Source organism: Paramisgurnus dabryanus, chromosome 16, assembly GCF_030506205.2.
Source record: "Paramisgurnus dabryanus chromosome 16, PD_genome_1.1, whole genome shotgun sequence".
NCBI lineage: Eukaryota > Metazoa > Chordata > Actinopteri > Cypriniformes > Cobitidae > Paramisgurnus > Paramisgurnus dabryanus.
In genome coordinates this window covers 4,167,098-4,185,171 of record NC_133352.1, presented here as the reverse complement: position 1 = coordinate 4,185,171, position 18,074 = coordinate 4,167,098, and the positions used below count along the sequence as shown (strand labels likewise).

General features: G+C 42.6%; 1 protein-coding gene across 15 annotated transcripts in view; it reads right to left on the bottom strand.

Moving 5' to 3' along the window:
• hdx (highly divergent homeobox) overlaps positions 1-18,074 on the bottom strand; it is a 349,114-nt gene that overhangs the window by 54,114 nt on the left and 276,926 nt on the right. For 13 of the 15 annotated variants that reach the window (XM_065253822.2, XM_073812059.1, XM_065253825.2 and 10 more), the window contains 2 exons: positions 17,406-17,607; positions 17,218-17,282 (listed from right to left, as the gene is read on the bottom strand). The exons of 1 other annotated variant lie outside the window; for it this stretch is intronic. In XM_065253822.2, the coding sequence (XP_065109894.2) occupies positions 17,218-17,282; positions 17,406-17,607 (267 nt within the window). Of the gene's footprint in view, positions 1-7,355; positions 7,509-17,217; positions 17,283-17,405; positions 17,608-18,074 lie in introns of those variants that run through there. One more of the 15 variants, XM_073812062.1, reaches the window with a different exon arrangement.

Here is an 18,074-nt window from a genome sequence, read left to right as displayed (position 1 = left end):
CTCTGTTTAACAGAGAGCTGGCTTAAAGCAGAAGATTACATCAGTTTAAACGAATCCACCCCACAAGACTATTATTATAAACACGTTCCTCGTCTTAAAGGGAGAGGGGATGGTGTAGCTACAATATACAACAAAATGTTCAAAGTAAACCATAAATCCGAACTAAAATTTAATTCGTTTGAATTAATACTGTTAAATATGGAAAAAACTGATCATAACAACAAACAGCTTTCGTTCATTTTAGCTACCATATATAGACCTCCGGGCCCAGGGGCGCCGTAAGGGGGGGAAAAGTTAGGACGATTCTAAGGGCCCATGAACTTTTGAGGGCCCCAGCCAAGGACTGTGCCGCACACGCAACCCCCTTTGTTAAGCTGAGCCCTCTTAGCTCCGCCCCGTCTTTACTCTGCGTTTTAGCGCCGTCTTCAATCCACGGTCTCACAGTGCGGAGTGAACTTCACAAGAGAGCAAGGTGTGTGTATTTACTGCTATTTCCTATGATATCTGCATATGTGCACTTCCTTATTATAAATGCAGTTTACACAATGTGACGCTGGATCAATACAATGTAGTTTTCTTTCCACTGTAATAAGTCTTCGTTCACCTAGTAAAAAAACACAAGGGGATTTACGTTCCCTGTTTTGTGTTATGATTCTAACGCGAAGTCAGCCCTTATAAGCTGTTTTAATTAACGTAGCCCGTATAAGATAATTAACATAAACTAGAAATGCGATCAGTTACACACTAGTTTTGTAACGCAATATGCCAAGGAAGTATTTTTATGCAGTCGTGAATCGAGTTGGTTGTGATAAAACTGAAATGCAACTAAGGCTAAACTAGTCCAGTTATGTTATAAAGCTTCTCAACTTGCAACAGGTTTAAGAAATCAATGGAAATCTATGTCGTAATCTGCTATAGTTGTCATTCATTTCATTTTAGAGCCCCGTTGATTAAAAAACAGTCTGAAGAATCATTTAATAACAGTATAGCTGTTTTCTTAAAGAGTAATAAACCATAAACCAACTTTTTTTTAGTTAATGATCGTTAAGAATGGGGTTTTATTAGTGCTGTTCATTGATTTTATTAAGTTTTTTGACATTTGGATATAAAGTGTTTCAATACTGGTGTAAAAACGTCTGAGTGCTGCCCTCTTCAGGTTAAACGGTGGCTACTGCAGTTGAATTTTTGTATTGGATGTTGGGTCCAAAAAATGCCTCGTGATGTAAGCAGGTTCAAGCTCACCACGCCTTGTTACAATCTCATTACACACTTAGTTTGTCCCCTCTGTCGTGTGTGTAAGAGCTCAAGATACAGTATGTCACTGAGACTGCCTGTGAAAATCAGAAAAGTCTCAAATCTTATTGTGAGATAAAAAGCATCACAGTTTTATTTCAAGCATTAATTTCACTATGATTTCAATCGCTGACATGACATTACTCAGTCAATATTAAAGATATCAAGTTTATATTTTCACAAAATGTTCTTTACATTATGTAGGATGATTTTATGTGAAAAACAGTAAATTACAAAGAAATACTTCAGCTGGGTTTTCACAGGCATGGTCACATTTATCTTTAATCTTTAAGAATGTTGCATTTTCTCTGAATATTTGATTTAAGGTACTGTATTTTTCAATTAAATTTACATTGCACTATAAATTATCTTAGCTGCAGACATTTTAGGTATCTATAAATACTGATAACTGTGGTAAAAACAATAGCAGAATAAATAGTTCTGTATTATTAAATTACAGACAAAGATTTTAAGTAGCTACAGTAGGTTGGATTGTATGTTTGGTGCGAAATGGGTATGGTGGGGGCCCGACCCCCTATTTTTTCATAGGGCCCAAAATTGCTAGCGGCGCCCCTGTCCGGGCCACCACACAGATTTTCTTAAAGAAATAGCAGACTTCCTATCTGAGCTTACAGTCACTGTAGATAAAGCTCTTATCGTTGGTGATTTTAATATCCATGTGGTTAACTCAAAAGATGCATTAGGACGTGCGTTTACTGATGTTCTAAGTTCTCTCAGTATTAAACAAAACATCTCAGGCCCCACGCATACTCGTAAGCACACATTAGACTTAATTCTGTCACTCTGACTCAATATTAATGACATCGAAATATCACTCCAGAGCGATGCCGTTTCAGACCATTGCCTTGTGTCATACACAATTCTAGATAGGACCGCTCAGTCTACAACATGCTACAGATTAGCCAGAACAATAATTTCCACCACTAAAGATAGCTTTATTAGCACTCTTCCAGACCTGTCACAAGTGAAACATGTAGCAGATAACCGTGAAGATCTGGATATTATGATAGAAAACCTGAACAACGTTTGCCCTAGCACGATGGATGCCGTTGCTCCCATTCGAAAAAAGAGAATCAAAGAAAAAACGCCAAATCCATGGTGAGACCATTATACTGCAGCCCTTAAAAAAGTAGCTAGAAAAATGGAAAGAAACTACTGAAACACAAAGTTAGAGGTATGGCGTTCAGCTTGGAAAGAGAGTGTTCAACACTACAGACAGGCTATTAAAACCGCCAGATCTACCTATTTCAGTACGCTTTTAAAGAAAATCATAACAACCCTCATTTCCTGTTTAGCACAGTTGCGAAACTGACTAGAAACAAAGAACAAACAGAAACCAATAGTAAACTTCAACACAATAGTAACGACTTCATGAACTTCTTTACTAACAAAATTATGTTTATTAGGGGAAACATAGAAACTACGCAAGCAGCCACCACTCTACCCAATAGTACATTTACCACTAGATTATCATACGAACATCTTGAATCATTTAAACCTACTACAATAGAAGAACTCTCTAAATTAGTAACGTCATCTAAATCATCGTCCTGTATATTAGACCCCGTTCCCACAAAATTACTAAAAGAGGTATTTCATGTAGTGTCAGACACGGTACTACATATCTTTAACTCATCGCTAGAATTAGGATACGTTCCAACAGCTTTCAAACTAGCAGTTATTAGACCGCTCATTAAGAAACCAAACCTTGATCATGGATATCTTAATAACTTTAGACCAATCTCAAACTACCTTTTCTTACTAAAATATTAGAAAAAGTAGTGGCAAGCCAGCTACGCACATTCATAGCGAATAATAATACATATGAAAAGTTCCAATCAGGATTCAGGCCCCACCATAGCACAGAAACAGCGCTGCTTACAGTTACAAATGACCTCCTATTAACATCCGATTGTGGTGAAATCTCAATCTTTATATTACTAGACCTTAGTGCAGCCTTTGACACAATAGATCACAGAATCCTACTCAATAGACTAGAAAACTATGTTGGCATCAGTGGTCAGGCGTTAGCCTGGTTTAGATCGTATCTAACCAATCGATATCACTTTGTTTATGTAAATGAGGAAGAGTCCTATCACTCCCCCGTTAAATACGGCGTACCTCAGGGATCAGTTCTAGGTCCGATTCTATTCTCGTTACATATGTTACCTCTAGGAGACATTATCAGGAAACAAAACATAAGTTTTCACTGCTATGCGGATGATACCCAGCTTTACATCTCGTCACATCCTAGCGAAACACAGCAGTTTGCTAAGCTACTAGACTGCATTAGTGATATTAGGGACTGGATGGCACATAACTTTCTTATGCTAAACTCCAATAAGACTGAGATACTTATTATTGAACCAAATCGCTCCAAACATAATATGTCAGATTACAAGTTGCCCATAGATGGCTGTACGGTGGTGCCATCTTCCACGGTTAAGAATTTAGGCGTAATGTTTGACAGCAATCTATCTTTCGATAGTCATATTTCCAACGTCTGCCGCACAGCATTCTTCCATCTTAGAAATATCTCAAAAATACGCCATATGCTGACTGCATCAGATGCAGAAAAGCTTATCCATGCTTTTATGACCTCTAGAATAGACTATTGTAACTCGTTCCTCGGGGGATGCAATGCAAATCAGGTAAACAAGCTACAGCTGGTTCAAACGCTGCCGCAAGAGTGCTTATTCGATCTAAAAAGTTTGACCACATTAGTCCAACTCTGGCATCTTTACACCGGCTACCAGTTAAATATCGCATACATTTTAAAATATTACTAATCACCTACAAAGCCTTAAATGGCCTAGCGCCCTCGTATATTAAAGAACTACTATCAGAATACAATCCACCACGTAAACAGCGATCACAAAATTCTGGTTACTTAATTATCCCTAGAATATCAAAAGTGTCTAAAGGTGGTAGATCCTTTTCCTACTTGGCCCCTAAGCTCTGGAATGATTTACCAAAAAATTTTCGAGTATCAGACACAGTCGAGCAATTTAAATCTGAACTTAAGACATTCTTCTTTAACAAAGCATTCACATGTCCAGTAAATGTACTTTTCCCGCAGTAGTTATTTTGTCTAGAACAAAGCACTCACATACCTCATATGGGTAATTTACTCTTGCCGCAATAGTTAGCCTGTCTGGAACCGAGCTGAATTAAATCACTATAATGTATGACAATTGCATTACATGTGAACGGCCCCTACGCTAGTAGAATTCTGTTTTTGTCTCCCTGTCTCGTCCTCGACCCCGAGGACAATGAGACAAACAGACCCAGTTCCTGTAGCTGTGAAGGTCATCGCACCACTGATCTACTGGCTTTCCTTCAACGTGATGCCCAGCCGATGTGCGACCACCGGCTGAACCAGTTTAATCCGCTTACCCGCTTCCTATCCCTACCGTGTCTATATATATATAAATATATATTAATTACTCCCTAGGGTTTTTTGTCCTTCTAGGAGTTTTTCCCACCGGGTTTTCTCCTAAGGGGGTTTTTTAGTCCCAGGGAGAGTCAGCCAACTTTGGCTTAACTTAGCACTTTACTGTATACGTTACATTATTAATACGCTCACTTGTACGGTTCATTCTTAGCCGCTATATTCTACTTCTTATCCTATCTATTGATTTATAGACTAGTCATGTAAAGCTGCTTTGCAACAATTAACAATTGTGAAAAGCGCTATATAAATAAAATTGAATTGAATTGAATTGAATATTCGGTTTTCGGCCGAAAGACTTTTATCACCGAAAAAATACGGCCAAAATAATGTGATGACGCAAACAGAAACCGCGACCTGCACGTGCTTGTCTGAAGTAACATATCTGCGGTGTGGACTAGATTTTTCTCAAACCCGCGTCCGTCCAATTTCTGATCAGGATGCCCGCAACCTGTGAGTTCCACTCCCGCCCACGCCGGTAATGTTTGTGTCCAAACCCGCAGATTTTCTCTGGGCATTTGTGTACAGTTTTCACCAGCTCCGACAAACATTCGTTCAGATTAACATCCAGAATAACAGACATTGAACATGATTGCTTTTAAAATCAGGGATGTGCACGAATGGTCAAATATTCGATCTGCAATAATAATTAGAATGGAAAAAAAATTATATTCAAGTGTTTTTAATCCGCCACCGCAGCATTAAGGCTACTGCTCATTTAATCCTTTTTCACTTCACCTCTACGGTCTTTTACAGACTTTAATGTAAAGTATACATGAAAATATGTATTTCTGATTGTTTTAGTAATTCAGATTGCAGACTAATTTAAGTGTTTAGAATTTTAATGCCGGTTGTTAGACGTGCTTCTCCGCCGCCGCATCAGCGTGCATCATGAGAGATTTGTTAGCTTCCTTATATAGCCTAGTTTATTTTGTTGTTAAAACGACACGAGACACACATGGAAAGCGAAACGGAGAACATTTATTTTATCTGTGGATATGGTTATAACCAACCAGATAACAGCAAATGCCAGAACAGCAAACAATAGCTCCGTTTTGTGAAGTGTTGTTAAATTAAGCCCGTAACTTTGCACCATCAGCAATAATGTATCAAGCCAGCTTGCGTTATTTGTAACATAATATTAAATTCAGATATATTTGTTAGATCCGTTTGTTGTTCTCACTGGATAACCACAGAGCAGAGTTTTTTCTGCAGCTGACATTAATGAGAAAAATGGGTTTCACCGGGGAAGGTAGGCTAAATAGGATTTTTTTTCTAAACAAAAAAATTTCATACTAAATAAAGAAGATATTCATATTTGACTGAGCCTTCGATCCATGCGGGGTTTTAACGTGCATTAAAATGCCATAATTTTTTTATCAGCATTTTGTAACATTAACGTTAAAACCAAACCACAACTAGCACATCTCATTTTTTAAATGTATACTGCAACTTTTAACAACCTGATGTGTCACTAGTAGCCTACTCACCAGTTTTTCCAGATGTGAGGCATATAGCCTATATAACTGAAGTTGGGTTTGTTTATGCCACATGCTGTTTGGCTTAATTTTCTTCTCAAATTGTTTGTGTTGACTCCATTTCTATTACACGCAAAAATACCATAAGTGCAATGGTAGTACTAATAATTGGCATAATTTCTTTCGGTGTTTCGGCTTTCGGCCTTGGTTTCCTCTTTTTCAGTTTCGGCCAAGAATTTTCATATCAGTGCATCCCTACTCGGAAGATAATGCGCATGGTATTAAAAACACGTCGTGCAAATGAGCGGTAAAAACCTGATTGGCAATTTCGTACTCAAGAGCATGAATCCTACCTGTCATAGAAATGAAACACTTGCTTCGCGTCAGTGGAAAGTGGTCGCTTAAATATGACCAGGGGTTTCTTTCATAAGATTTGAATTGTGGTGGCTCTGCATTAGTGCGCGCATGTCTCGTCCGTCTCCATGGTTCTTTTTGCGCATTCCCCCGCCCATCAATCATCCGTTGCGTGTTTTTATCACCTTGCTTTTTTAAATATTTTTTACACAGTAACGGATATGATTTAAAATGTAGTGAAGTACATTACTTTAAATAAAACATACTTAAGTAAAAGTAAAAGTACAGATTTTAAAAACTACTCAAAAAAGTAAAAGTACACAAAAAAAACTACTCAATTACAGAAACGTGAGTAAATGTAATTCGTTACTTTCCACCTCTGCAAATGAAGGGGGCTTTTCAGCACCAACCAGAGGCGTAAATGAAATATAGAACCTATTAACTGATTTGTAAACCATGAATGAAAAATTAAAAATCGAGCCGTAATCTATTTTTCCATTTTTTGAAATAAACGGAAAAATCAAAAAACGAACCGATTTCCCATTTCTCTTTACTTGATTTCAGATAGGATATCAAATGAAAAAAATGTACACAGTTCTCCCATCTACATTTGTGTTTTTAAATAATCCCTAAAAAAACGGATAATGTCCTGGCAGAAAATTACCGGTACTTTCTCCGTTATGTTTACAGACATTTCCTTTTATTAAAAAACTGAAAATTCTGTAGATTTACAGAACATTGCCGGTAGCCTTAAGGGACACTTCAATTCGCCTATGAAACGCAACAATGGTGACAATCAACAACAAAGCTTCATGCCGCAATGCATTCTGGGTACCAGGATTGTAGAAAACTCTTTCTTACCATTTACTCTCACCATTGTTGAGATTTGTATCCATAGTGTTGATGTCTCTCTGAAGCAAAAAACCACAACTGACACATTACAGCAATCTTATTCAATACAGTGTCTTTTAAAGCGTAACTAAACCCCTGGTCAGAGCATGACTCCACCCACTGGCAATATTTGAAAAATGCAAGAAAAGTGGGCAGATCAAAAGGAGATAGAGGGGACGAACTAAGTGTGTGGTGAGATCGTAACAAGGGCGTGGTGATCTTGAACCTGCTTACGTCACGAGTCATTTTTTGGACCCACCATCCAATAGGAAAATTCAACTGTAGTAGCCACCGTTCAACCTGAAGAGGGCAGCACTCAGACGTTTTTACACCATATATTGTAGTATTGAAACACTTTACATCCCAATGTCAAAAAACTTACTAAAATTAATGAACAGCACTAATAAAGCCCCATTCTTACAGACCATTAACTAAAAAAAGTTGGTTTAGGGTTTAGTTACTCTTTAAGGTCAGCATAGGGGTCACTTTTATACATTTTAGTTCCCTTTCAGTCGGTCACTACGACGTCACGTCGTGACCGACGAATTGGGAACCGCTTCGCGGGTGACCTATCTGCTTCGAGAAACCTTTAAAACGCCAATGAACTTGGCATGCAGATAACTGCATCTGCCGGCGCCGCCCCGCCGCACAGGTATTTAATGAGCGGCAGGTGCAGTTATCAAATCAGCTTTTTAGCTTCGAAAGCTGGCAGACTGACTGCTCACGAGAAGCTACTCTCTGCTCTTTGGAGAACTCTGCGTGTTTGATTTGGTTGGGCAAAGGCATTTCAGCGGAGGCTCGCGGGTGTTCCACCTTTCTTTTTAAATTTTTTTCTCACTCTTAGTTGAGTGTGTGCGTAGCCGTTCCCCTGTGTGCTTCATCAACATCAGCACATTAAAAGAGTGTTTCCTCTAAAAGAGTATTGCGGTGTTCTGCGTCTTTTTAAAGACAGCATTTCACTTGCACTGAGGCAGGAGCGTCCTTTTAAAGATGTCTTTCTGTCCGTGTTTCTGGATGCGGCAAATGTATGGGTCCCCGGGTGGCCACGATCGTCCTCTCTCGTGCGCAAGAGTGCATGCTGAGGCGGCGTTCGTGGAGGGTTCATACTCCTAAGAGAGCGTGAACCTCTTGGATGGCGGAGACGGGTTTCGTACCTCCGGGAACGTCACCCCCTTTTTTCCGTTGCGGAGCCCCGTTAAAGGTGCGGTGGCAAAACTCCGGAAATCTTATCTCCGTATAAACGGTGCTGAATCGGTTAGCTGGTTCGTCCAGTGACTCTCAGCACCCCCATCCACAGCCAGAGGTGCCGTAAGAGACGGGTGGCGCGTGTTCTACGTGCTCTCGTCCTCTTTCAGTCCTCACGAGGATTCTATGTCTGTCACAGCATCGGAGAGGGGGTCGTCTATTCGGTCGCCGACTCGGACCCACTCCCGCCTTCGGGTTGGGTAGGGGCTCCCGTGCTCGACCCCGAGTGGCGGCCATGTACGCTCGGGAGCGGGAGACAGTCTGTGTGGAGCGGAAAGCCGCTTTAGAGCAGACTGAGGCTTCATGCCACGTCGGAGCCTAGCTGCCCCCTCCGTTACGTCAGTATATTGGTCTGCTTTTCGCCGAAGGTGTCCTGCTACGGCTTTTTCGTTCCTTCATCCCGGCAGCTCTGAGGAACCTGTCGTAAGCTGTTCACCCGCCCACTCAGCCCGCTACAAAGGTGGAAAATGAAACTTAGCGGCTCTGAGTCGGGCGACCTGAAGATGGAGAGGATCGCTCGTCAGGAGATGGTGAAAATATCACTCTCCCCCCCCCCCACCCCGTAGGAGGGCCGGGTGGGGAATCCTTGGTTTCGTTTTGTGTTCCGCCGACTTCAATCGGCACCCACTAACCTCAAAGAGCGAATTCCTCTTCTTTCTCCAGGTCCCCGGAGGCACATAGGAGCTTCGGACGGGCTCAAAACCCTACGTTCTCCTCTTCCTCATTCGCCAGCGGATGTATCGAGCGGGACATCTACAAGGGAGCCCCTTTGCTCAGCATCCATCAGCGGTTTCGGGTGAGTGTTTCATTACACACAACATCTCACAATGCGGCCAAAGAGCACGCGTCGTTGAGTTTCCCGTCTCCGCTCGCCACGGGTACACATCGTGCCGTTAATTTCCTCTCGCTCGGTATCTGGGGGCCTGGAAAGAGCTTCCCAGCCCGTCGCGTTGGCTTTTACGCACGATCCGTCTCGGTTATACATTCAATGTGCCCGGCTACCTCTCAAATATTCAGGCTTCACCACGGTGAAGGCTGCCGATGCGCACGTACTGCGTGCGGAAGATTGCTGTCCTATTGGCGAAGGACGCGATCGAGCCGGTCCCTCCAGCCGAGATAAAGTCGGGGCTTTACAGCCCTTACTTCATTGTACCCAAGAAGAGTGGCGGGTTGCGTCCGATCCTAGATCTGCGTACTGAGTCGAGAATTCACAGAATTCACATTCACAGAATGCTGTTCAAAATGTTTACGCAGAGGAGCATATTTTAATGCATCCGCCCACAGGATTGGTTTGCAGCCTTCAACCTGAAGGACGCGTACTTTCATATCTCCATACTTCCCCGACACAGGCCGTTTCTCCGCTTTGTGTTCGAGGGGTGGCCATATCAGTACAAAGTCTCACCGTTCGGGCTTTCTCTCTCTCTCCCTGTGTCTTCACGAAAGTTGCGGAGGGCGCACTGCAGCCCCTGAGAGAGAGAGAGCGGTGTTGGCGTTTTGGCGTATTGGCTCATAATAGCTCAGTTTCGTCAGATGCTGTGCACACACATAAATCGTGTACTTAAACACCTCGCTCGTCTCGGTCTTCAGGTCAACTGGGAAAAGAGTAAACTTTGCCCCGTGCAGAGGATCTCTTTTCTCGGAATATAACGGGATTTGGTCGATTTAACAACACGTCTCATAGAAGCGCGTGTTCAGTCAATTCTGACTTGCCTAAACATTTAAAGGCAGGGTCGCGGTTCCACTAAAATAATTTTAAAAACTTCTGGGGCATATGGCAGTAGCTGCGGCTGTGACACCGCTCGGGCTGCTCCATATGAGACCGCTTCACTGTTGGCTTTATGACCGAGTCCCGAGGAGAGCGTGGCTCACCGGCTTTCACAGTATTATAATTACATCGAGATGCCGTCACACTTTCACCCCGTGGTCAGACCCAGCGTTTCTCAGGGTGTGGATGCCACTGAGATAGGTCTCCAGGCATGCTATTGTTGGCAAAAATGTCTCTACAACGGGGTGGGGAGCTACGTACGGCGGGCTCGTCGCTTCGGGGGTCTGGTCGACATTCCAGCGACATTGGCATAAATTGCCTCGAGCTGTGCACTGTATATCTTGCGCTTGTCCGTTTCATCAACGTGATTCGATGCTTAAGATGTATTAGTGCGCACCGACAAAACTGCGGCTGTAGCGTATATCTATCGCCAAGGCGGTCTGCGCTCTCGTCACCTGTCGCATCTCGCCCGTCTCTCCTCTTCTGGAGTCAGAAGTATCTGAGGTCTCTTCGTGCCATTCACATATCGGGGTCGCTGAACACAGCGGCAGACGCGCTCTCATGAGCAGCGCGCCCCGGCGAGTGGCGGCTCCACCCCCGGTCGGTTCAGCTGATTTGGAAATGTTTCGGCAGAGCAGTTAGATCTGTTTGCTTCTTCAGAGACAACCCATTGTCGCCTGTTTTATTCATTATCCGAGGGAACACTCGGCGTGAATGCACTGGCACACAGCTGGCCGCGGGGTTTTCCCCCAGTAAGCTTTATTAGCGCAGACACTGTGCAAGTCAGGGAGGACGAGGAGCGCATTCTATTAGTTGCGCCGTACCGGACAACTAGGAATTGGTTTACAGAATTCACTCTCCTCGCGACAGTCCCTCCCTGGCTGATTCCCTGGCACATTATGGCACCCTCGCCCCGATCTGTGGAACCTCCATGTGTGGTCTCTGGACGGGGCGCGGAGGTTTTAGGTGATTTACCCCAGGCGGTATCTAACACCATCACTGTAGCGCGAGCGCCGTCTACGAGGCAGGCGTATACGCTGAAATGGAACCTGTTTGTTGTATGGTGTACTTCTCAACGAGAGGACCCCCGGGAATGCTCGATCAGTATTGTGCTTTTATATCTCCAGCACCGCTTGGAGAAGACACTTATCATTAAAGTAGATATCGCGGCAATATCCGCGCATCACGTACCCATAGACGGTAGATCTGTGGGTCAGCACGATCTGGTCATTAGGTTTTTAAGAGGTGCACGGAGGCTGAATCCTTCGCGCCCTCCCTCTATTCCTCCTTGGGACTTGTCCATGGTGCTGAAAGCCCTTCAGCACTGCCCTTTCGAGCCTCTGCGGACTGTGAGCGTCAGGTTTCTCACTATGAAAACTTTGACGCTCCTCGCATTGGCTTCTATTAAAAGGATAGGGGATCTTCATGCATTTTCGGTCAACGATTCGTGCCTTCAGTTCGGGCCGGTTGAATCCAGCGTTACACTGAGACCCCGGCCGGGCTACGTGCCTAAAGTTCCCACCACTCCCTTTAGAGATCACGTGGTGAATTTACAAGCGCTGCCTTTGGAGGAGGCAGACCCAGCCATGGCTTTGTTATGTCCTGTGCGTGCATTACGTGTGTATGTGGATCGCATTCAAAGCTTTCGGACCTCAGAGCAGCTCTCTGTCTGTTACGGTGGTCAGCAGAAAGGGAAAGCTGTCACTAAACAGAGGATGTCTCATTAAATTGTAGACACAATCGCCCTGGCTTATGAAAAACAGGGCATTCCTTGCCCTTTTGGGTTGAGAGCCCATTCAACCAGAAGCGTGGCTTCATCTTGGGCTTTGGCTCGTGGTTCCTCACTTTCAGATATTTGTAGAGCTGTTGGCTGGGCGACACCTAATACGTTCACTAGATTTTACAGTGTTCGTGTTGAGCCGGTATCCTCTCGAGTTCTCTCGTCAGATCAGTGAGAACATCGAGGAACGGCTCCTGTGTCGGCTTGGTGCCTTTCTTTTCGGTGCTGCACGACCGCACCATTATGGAAGGCAGTTAAGGCAAAAACGTTACAAAAAGCTGTTTTTTGTCTCCTCCACCGCTTGGTGGCCGATGTTGCGGAGCATCGGCTGCCAGCCTCTCACTAGATGTATCCTTGACTATCTGGGTGAGGCTAGCGCCCGCATTGCGCCCCCTAGTGGTTTCTTTGTGAGTATTTCCGTGGAAAGTTTCTGATTTACCATGTTTCCCTTAGCGGAGTTCGTTCCGCGCCTCTCTAGTGTTGCTAAGAGAGTGTATTTTTTATAGACCTCGTGTCTTTTTATCCATCACCTTAGTGGTAGACCCTTAGAGGGTTTTCTTTCCGCAGCGATCTTAGTCCCGCCTGACGAGTTCGCTTCCCAGTTCGCCTAGTCACTATCGTGGGTTAAGGAACAAGTAGTGACCGGCCTCTGCTTCAACCCCATTTCCGTTCCCTTAAAGAGGAGAGTCGGAGGGTTTATGCAGGCACTGGAAGGGTCAGCTTCAGTGGCGCTTTGGTAGGGATTCCCAATTCGTCGGTCACGACGTGACGTCGTAGTGACCGACTGAAAGGGAACGTCTCGGTTACATATGTAACCCTCGTTCCCTGAAGGAAGGGAACGGAGACGTCACGTCCCGTCGCCACAGTTTGCTGTTCCACTGCTGATATCGGCCGGACCCTTTCCTTCTGTCCAGCTTTCTCAGCAAAAAATAGCTGATTTGATAACTGCACCTGCCGCTCATTAAATACCTGTGCGGCGGGGCGGCGCCGGCAGATGCAGTTATCTGCATGCCAAGTTCATTGGCGTTTTAAAGGTTTCTCGAAGCAGATAGGTCACCCGCGAAGCGGTTCCCAATTCGTCGGTCACGACGTGACGTCTCCGTTCCCTTCCTTCAGGGAACGAGGGTTACATATGTAACCGAGACGTTCTTTATTCTTATTTTATCATTTCATATTTAAGTGTTAGGCAGCATAACACAAAAACAATCAAGCTTAGATGGCATGATAGATTTTTTTCTCCTCCTTCAAGTAACAAACAAGTTGCAATTGCTAAATGCAAAAAACACTGTTGTTAACACAGTTAGTTCAGTGATGGTCAGGGACAAATGTCTAACTAAAGGGAACACTAATCACCATAGTGGTGACTTCAAAAGAATATAAAACAAACACAATCTGGAGATTTAATGTGATAAATTTAGTGGTAAATATCCATTTGACTTACACGTCACGTCAGAAAGAAGATTTGTCTAAATCACATGTGTGGATGCTGGAATAGTTCATCAGTACAAAACTATGAAGTGGAAAAACATATTCACACTTTTTGGACATAAAGTTATATGGTAACATGAGCCACATGAAGTTTACAGCTGTGTTGTTTATCAGTTTCTTATACAAGTTAAGTTTTTGAATAGGGTGTGTTCCCAAATAAACTGAAAATGTCCTACTGACCTTCATTTCTGTTTTGATTATATTGTTAACTTCTTAATAAACCTCAAACAAACATGTATACATTTGTCCTCACATTCTTTACTGTAGTTCCCTCCTGCCTCATTATGCAGCTCATTATGCAAGGCTTTGTTTGCTAGCTGTCAATCAATCCTTCTCGCATACGGCCCCTCTAACAAAAAGGGCCCTATTTTAACAATCTGAAATGCAAGTACGAAGCGCAAGTGAGTTTGTGGGCGGATCTTGGGCGGTGTTGCTATTTTCCCGGCGTGAGAAATAACTCTTGCACCAGGCACAAATCAATAAAGGGTTGGTCTGAAGTAGGTTCATTATTCATAGGTGTGATTTGGGCGTAACGTCAAATAAACCAATCAGAACGCTATCCAACATTCCCTTTAATCGCAAGGGCGCAAGTTCCATGGCGGGTTGCTATTATTATGACGGATTTACCAGGCGTACGCCAGGAGCGGTAGCCTGACTACGTCAGACTTTGTACTTCCGCTAAATTTCATTACGCTTCTGTACTCAGTCTGAGATACCTCCCATTCGAACCGTTTTCCTCAGGTCTCAAAACAACCGGCGAATCAATGAACAGAGGGCGGGCTGAGAGCCATGACGTAGACGCTAAGCGCCGAATGTACGGTTGTAGTTTGTAGTGGACATGGAGGCACAGAAAGCTATTTGCTCTGTTGTGGAGAACCGGCACTTGCCAACTTAATCCCGAACAAGAAAAGTGTTTGTTAAACATTTTGAATGGAGATTATGTTGTTGCCCTACGACAGGTTTTGGGAAAAGTTTAATTTATCAACTATTATCGATCGTCAGCAAGAAACTGTGTGCAGCACAGCTTGATGTGCACAACAATCGAGATATCATGGAAGGAAATTTCATTGTTCACAGTTAATGGTGGAGGACGCGTGGGCAAACATTCTTTGGTGACGTTCCTGATTAACCAGAAAAAAAGGTAGGAAGATTTAATTTACATATGGTTATGGCCGTCTGGTGGAAGAGTTTGAGAGGAGAGAGGGGCGTTCCTCCACTTAGACGTGAGTGGAAAGACACCGTAAGGATAGTGTTCAACTAGCTCTGGCCAGATTTACTTTACATAATCTGCAGAAGTCGTTCATAGCCATGTTAACTTCGGTATTTCGCTCGATGGGTTTGTTTTCACATCATGCGTGTGTTTTACAGCAGAAATTTGATGCGGCTGAGCTGGCGCATAACGCACATCATATCCAAACGTTATGTGATTGGCTTACGTTTAGACCAATGATTTTAAACTTCAGACAAGCCCCTCCCACGAGAAGGAAAACGATTGTCAATTATGCCCAGCCAGACTCTGTCTATGAAGCGAAGCAAAATAGCAGAGGATGGTTCTACCAGGCTACAGGAGCGGTTTAAAGCCGAGGAGACCCCCGTTCTTGTAAGAGCAGTCAAAGACAGAGAAGTTGTTTTGTATGGGGATAGGAGAAACCCGCCCAAATCAGCGTAGGTTAAACAGGCGTGAGAGGAAATAGCCACAGTCTCATCAGCTGGCATCCCCATCGTTGCGCCAAGCACTACAATGATGTCAGGAGACAGGGGAATCCCAAGCTTGCCAGCATAAATCGGGCACGCCGTGTAACGGGAGGTGGATCTGCCTCTACACAGATGCCAGCAGAGGACATCGCTGCGTCCACCCTCACCGCTGAAAGGGTTTGGGGGCTTTGAAATCGGACCCAAGAAACGCAAGCAAGGTCCAACCCCAAAGTACTCTTACAAATCAAGTTCATATACATTAAGGTTTCTTATGAAAACATTTTAATTATTATTTACATAAAATAAACGTAATACAGCCACACAACAAACTTATGAAAATATTTTAATCGTTATGTGCATGAGAATTTTTTAACGCAGCCACACAATAAATAAAAACTATCACCACAATGCTCACAACTATGATTTCCCTTATCTTGTGTATTAATATTTTTTAGTGTAACAATTTATGATTTGCAAAAATAACTGTTGCATCTGTGTAGATTAGATAAGCAAAGTGTATGCGCGTTTTGCACGCTATACATTATGGTCAAGCATGCGCCCTTAAAATAGCATAAAGAACAACGCGCAACGCGCCACTGACTTTAAACTTTTTTTTCTGGTCAGTGGCGCAATTGTTTTTTGAAACTCCAAAATAGCATCAGGGATGGTTTGCGCCGGAACACGCCTCTTTTTTTGCGCTGAACCGCCCAGGGAGCGCAAGTTCAATCCCTAGTTTGCCGACGTGCGTCTGTGGAGGGAAAAACCCGCTGTGCGCCGGTGCAAAATATGAATGATACATGCGTCACTGACAAAGTCAATTGCGCTGGGTGCAAGATAGGACCCAAAGTGTCAATTTCTAAATCAATATATTGGTTTATGTGAATGAGTAGGCAGGGTGATTTTCACATCATTTTAAAGAAAAAACTCTAGACTACTAGATTCTGTTTAGGAAAGTCTTGTTAAAACATGTTTAGTATGGGTTTTGTGCAGAGGTGTAAAAAGTACTGAAAAATGTTACTCAAGTGAAAGTACAAGTATTGAGTATAAATTTTACTCAATTAAAAGTAAAAGTATCTGGCCAGAATCATACTTGAGTAAAAGTAAAAAGTACCCCATTAAAATTGTACTTGAGTATTAAAAAAGTGTAGCTTTTCGGTTAAGTCATGCTGTCGCGTCACACGTTGACATTTCAAAATATCTTACTTTCAATATTTGATATGTTATCTGTATTCTAATGTGAATAAAATATAAGTTCATGAGATTTGTAAATTATTCCATTACTTTTTTACTCACAATTTCTACAGTGTCCCAACTTTTTCTGTTTTGGGGTTGTATATATTATACATTTTAAAAATAATGGAAAAGGGCCCACAGCAAAATTTTTGGACACTGCATAGTTAGCACCTGGTAGCACCCACTTTGGCAAGTATCACAGCTTGTAAAAGCTTTTTGTAGCCAGCTAAGAGTCTTAACAGGCTAGTTAAGGTCTGATACCTTAGTCAAAGTTATCTGAGAGCTCAAATCTCCTAGGGTTCCCATTTTTTGCAGGGTACTGCTTTTCCTTTTTCATTCTAAAATTCTAGAAAACTAAAACAATACACTAATATTGCTTAAAATATTGCAAAAGAGTGTTTCGTGATTAACTTTATGCCTTTTGGAGATCATTTCATCTTCTCCTCTCTTAACTTTCACATTAACAGAAATTTTGACGAGGTGTTCCAAACCTTTGCATGCCACTGTATAAAAAGATTCTCACCACATTTTTATCAGGACTGGACCTGTCTGTTCCCTCATTTAGATGATAGAAATCACTGGCACCATCTTAAAAACAATCACAGGAAATGTACAATGACTACACAAAAATAAACTGCCAAACTACTAATATAAAAGAACATAGCAAATCCTGTTATTACTAAAACTTTTATATGTTTAAAAAAAACTTGCCAATAGCATGAAAAATCCTTCCACCGTCAGACAAACATAGTGACACTCTGCCATCTGCTAGTTCAGGGATCCCAAGTTCATCTTCAAGGGTTTGAGGAGAATAGGCTTCAGCTTGATTGGAGAACACAGCTGGCCCACCTTTAGGTGGCGGAATTTCAATGCCCATCAAACGGTACTTTCTTCTGCGGTTACCAATCCACGTCTGTTCAATTTAGATTTTAGGAATTGAAATTAGAAAAGAATTAAGCTGTGAAAGCACACTGCTATTTTATGACCACTATCTAAAAATACAATGCATCACAATAATCGTTGTCATAAAGCAAATTTGTGACATGTCAAAAAAGTTAAATAATATATGAATATGACTTTAATGATTTTTATTGGTTACGGACATATTGCCCCTTCAGATCGGATTTGTGCCCCCTCAGTTTTATTTTTGGTATTCATGGGAAGGTTTAACTCTTTCACCGCCAGCGTTTTTTTTTAAAGTTGCCAGCCAGCGTTTTTCATGATTTTCACCAAAGTTTAATGCCTTCCAGTAAACATACAATATACCAAATGAAAGAACAGACCCTCTGCTTTCAAAAAAAAACAAAAAAAAAACGTTTCCTCCTACCTTCAGTGGTTCTTTTGTAATCAGCTCTTGAATATGGTTAGGTTTCTGCAAAA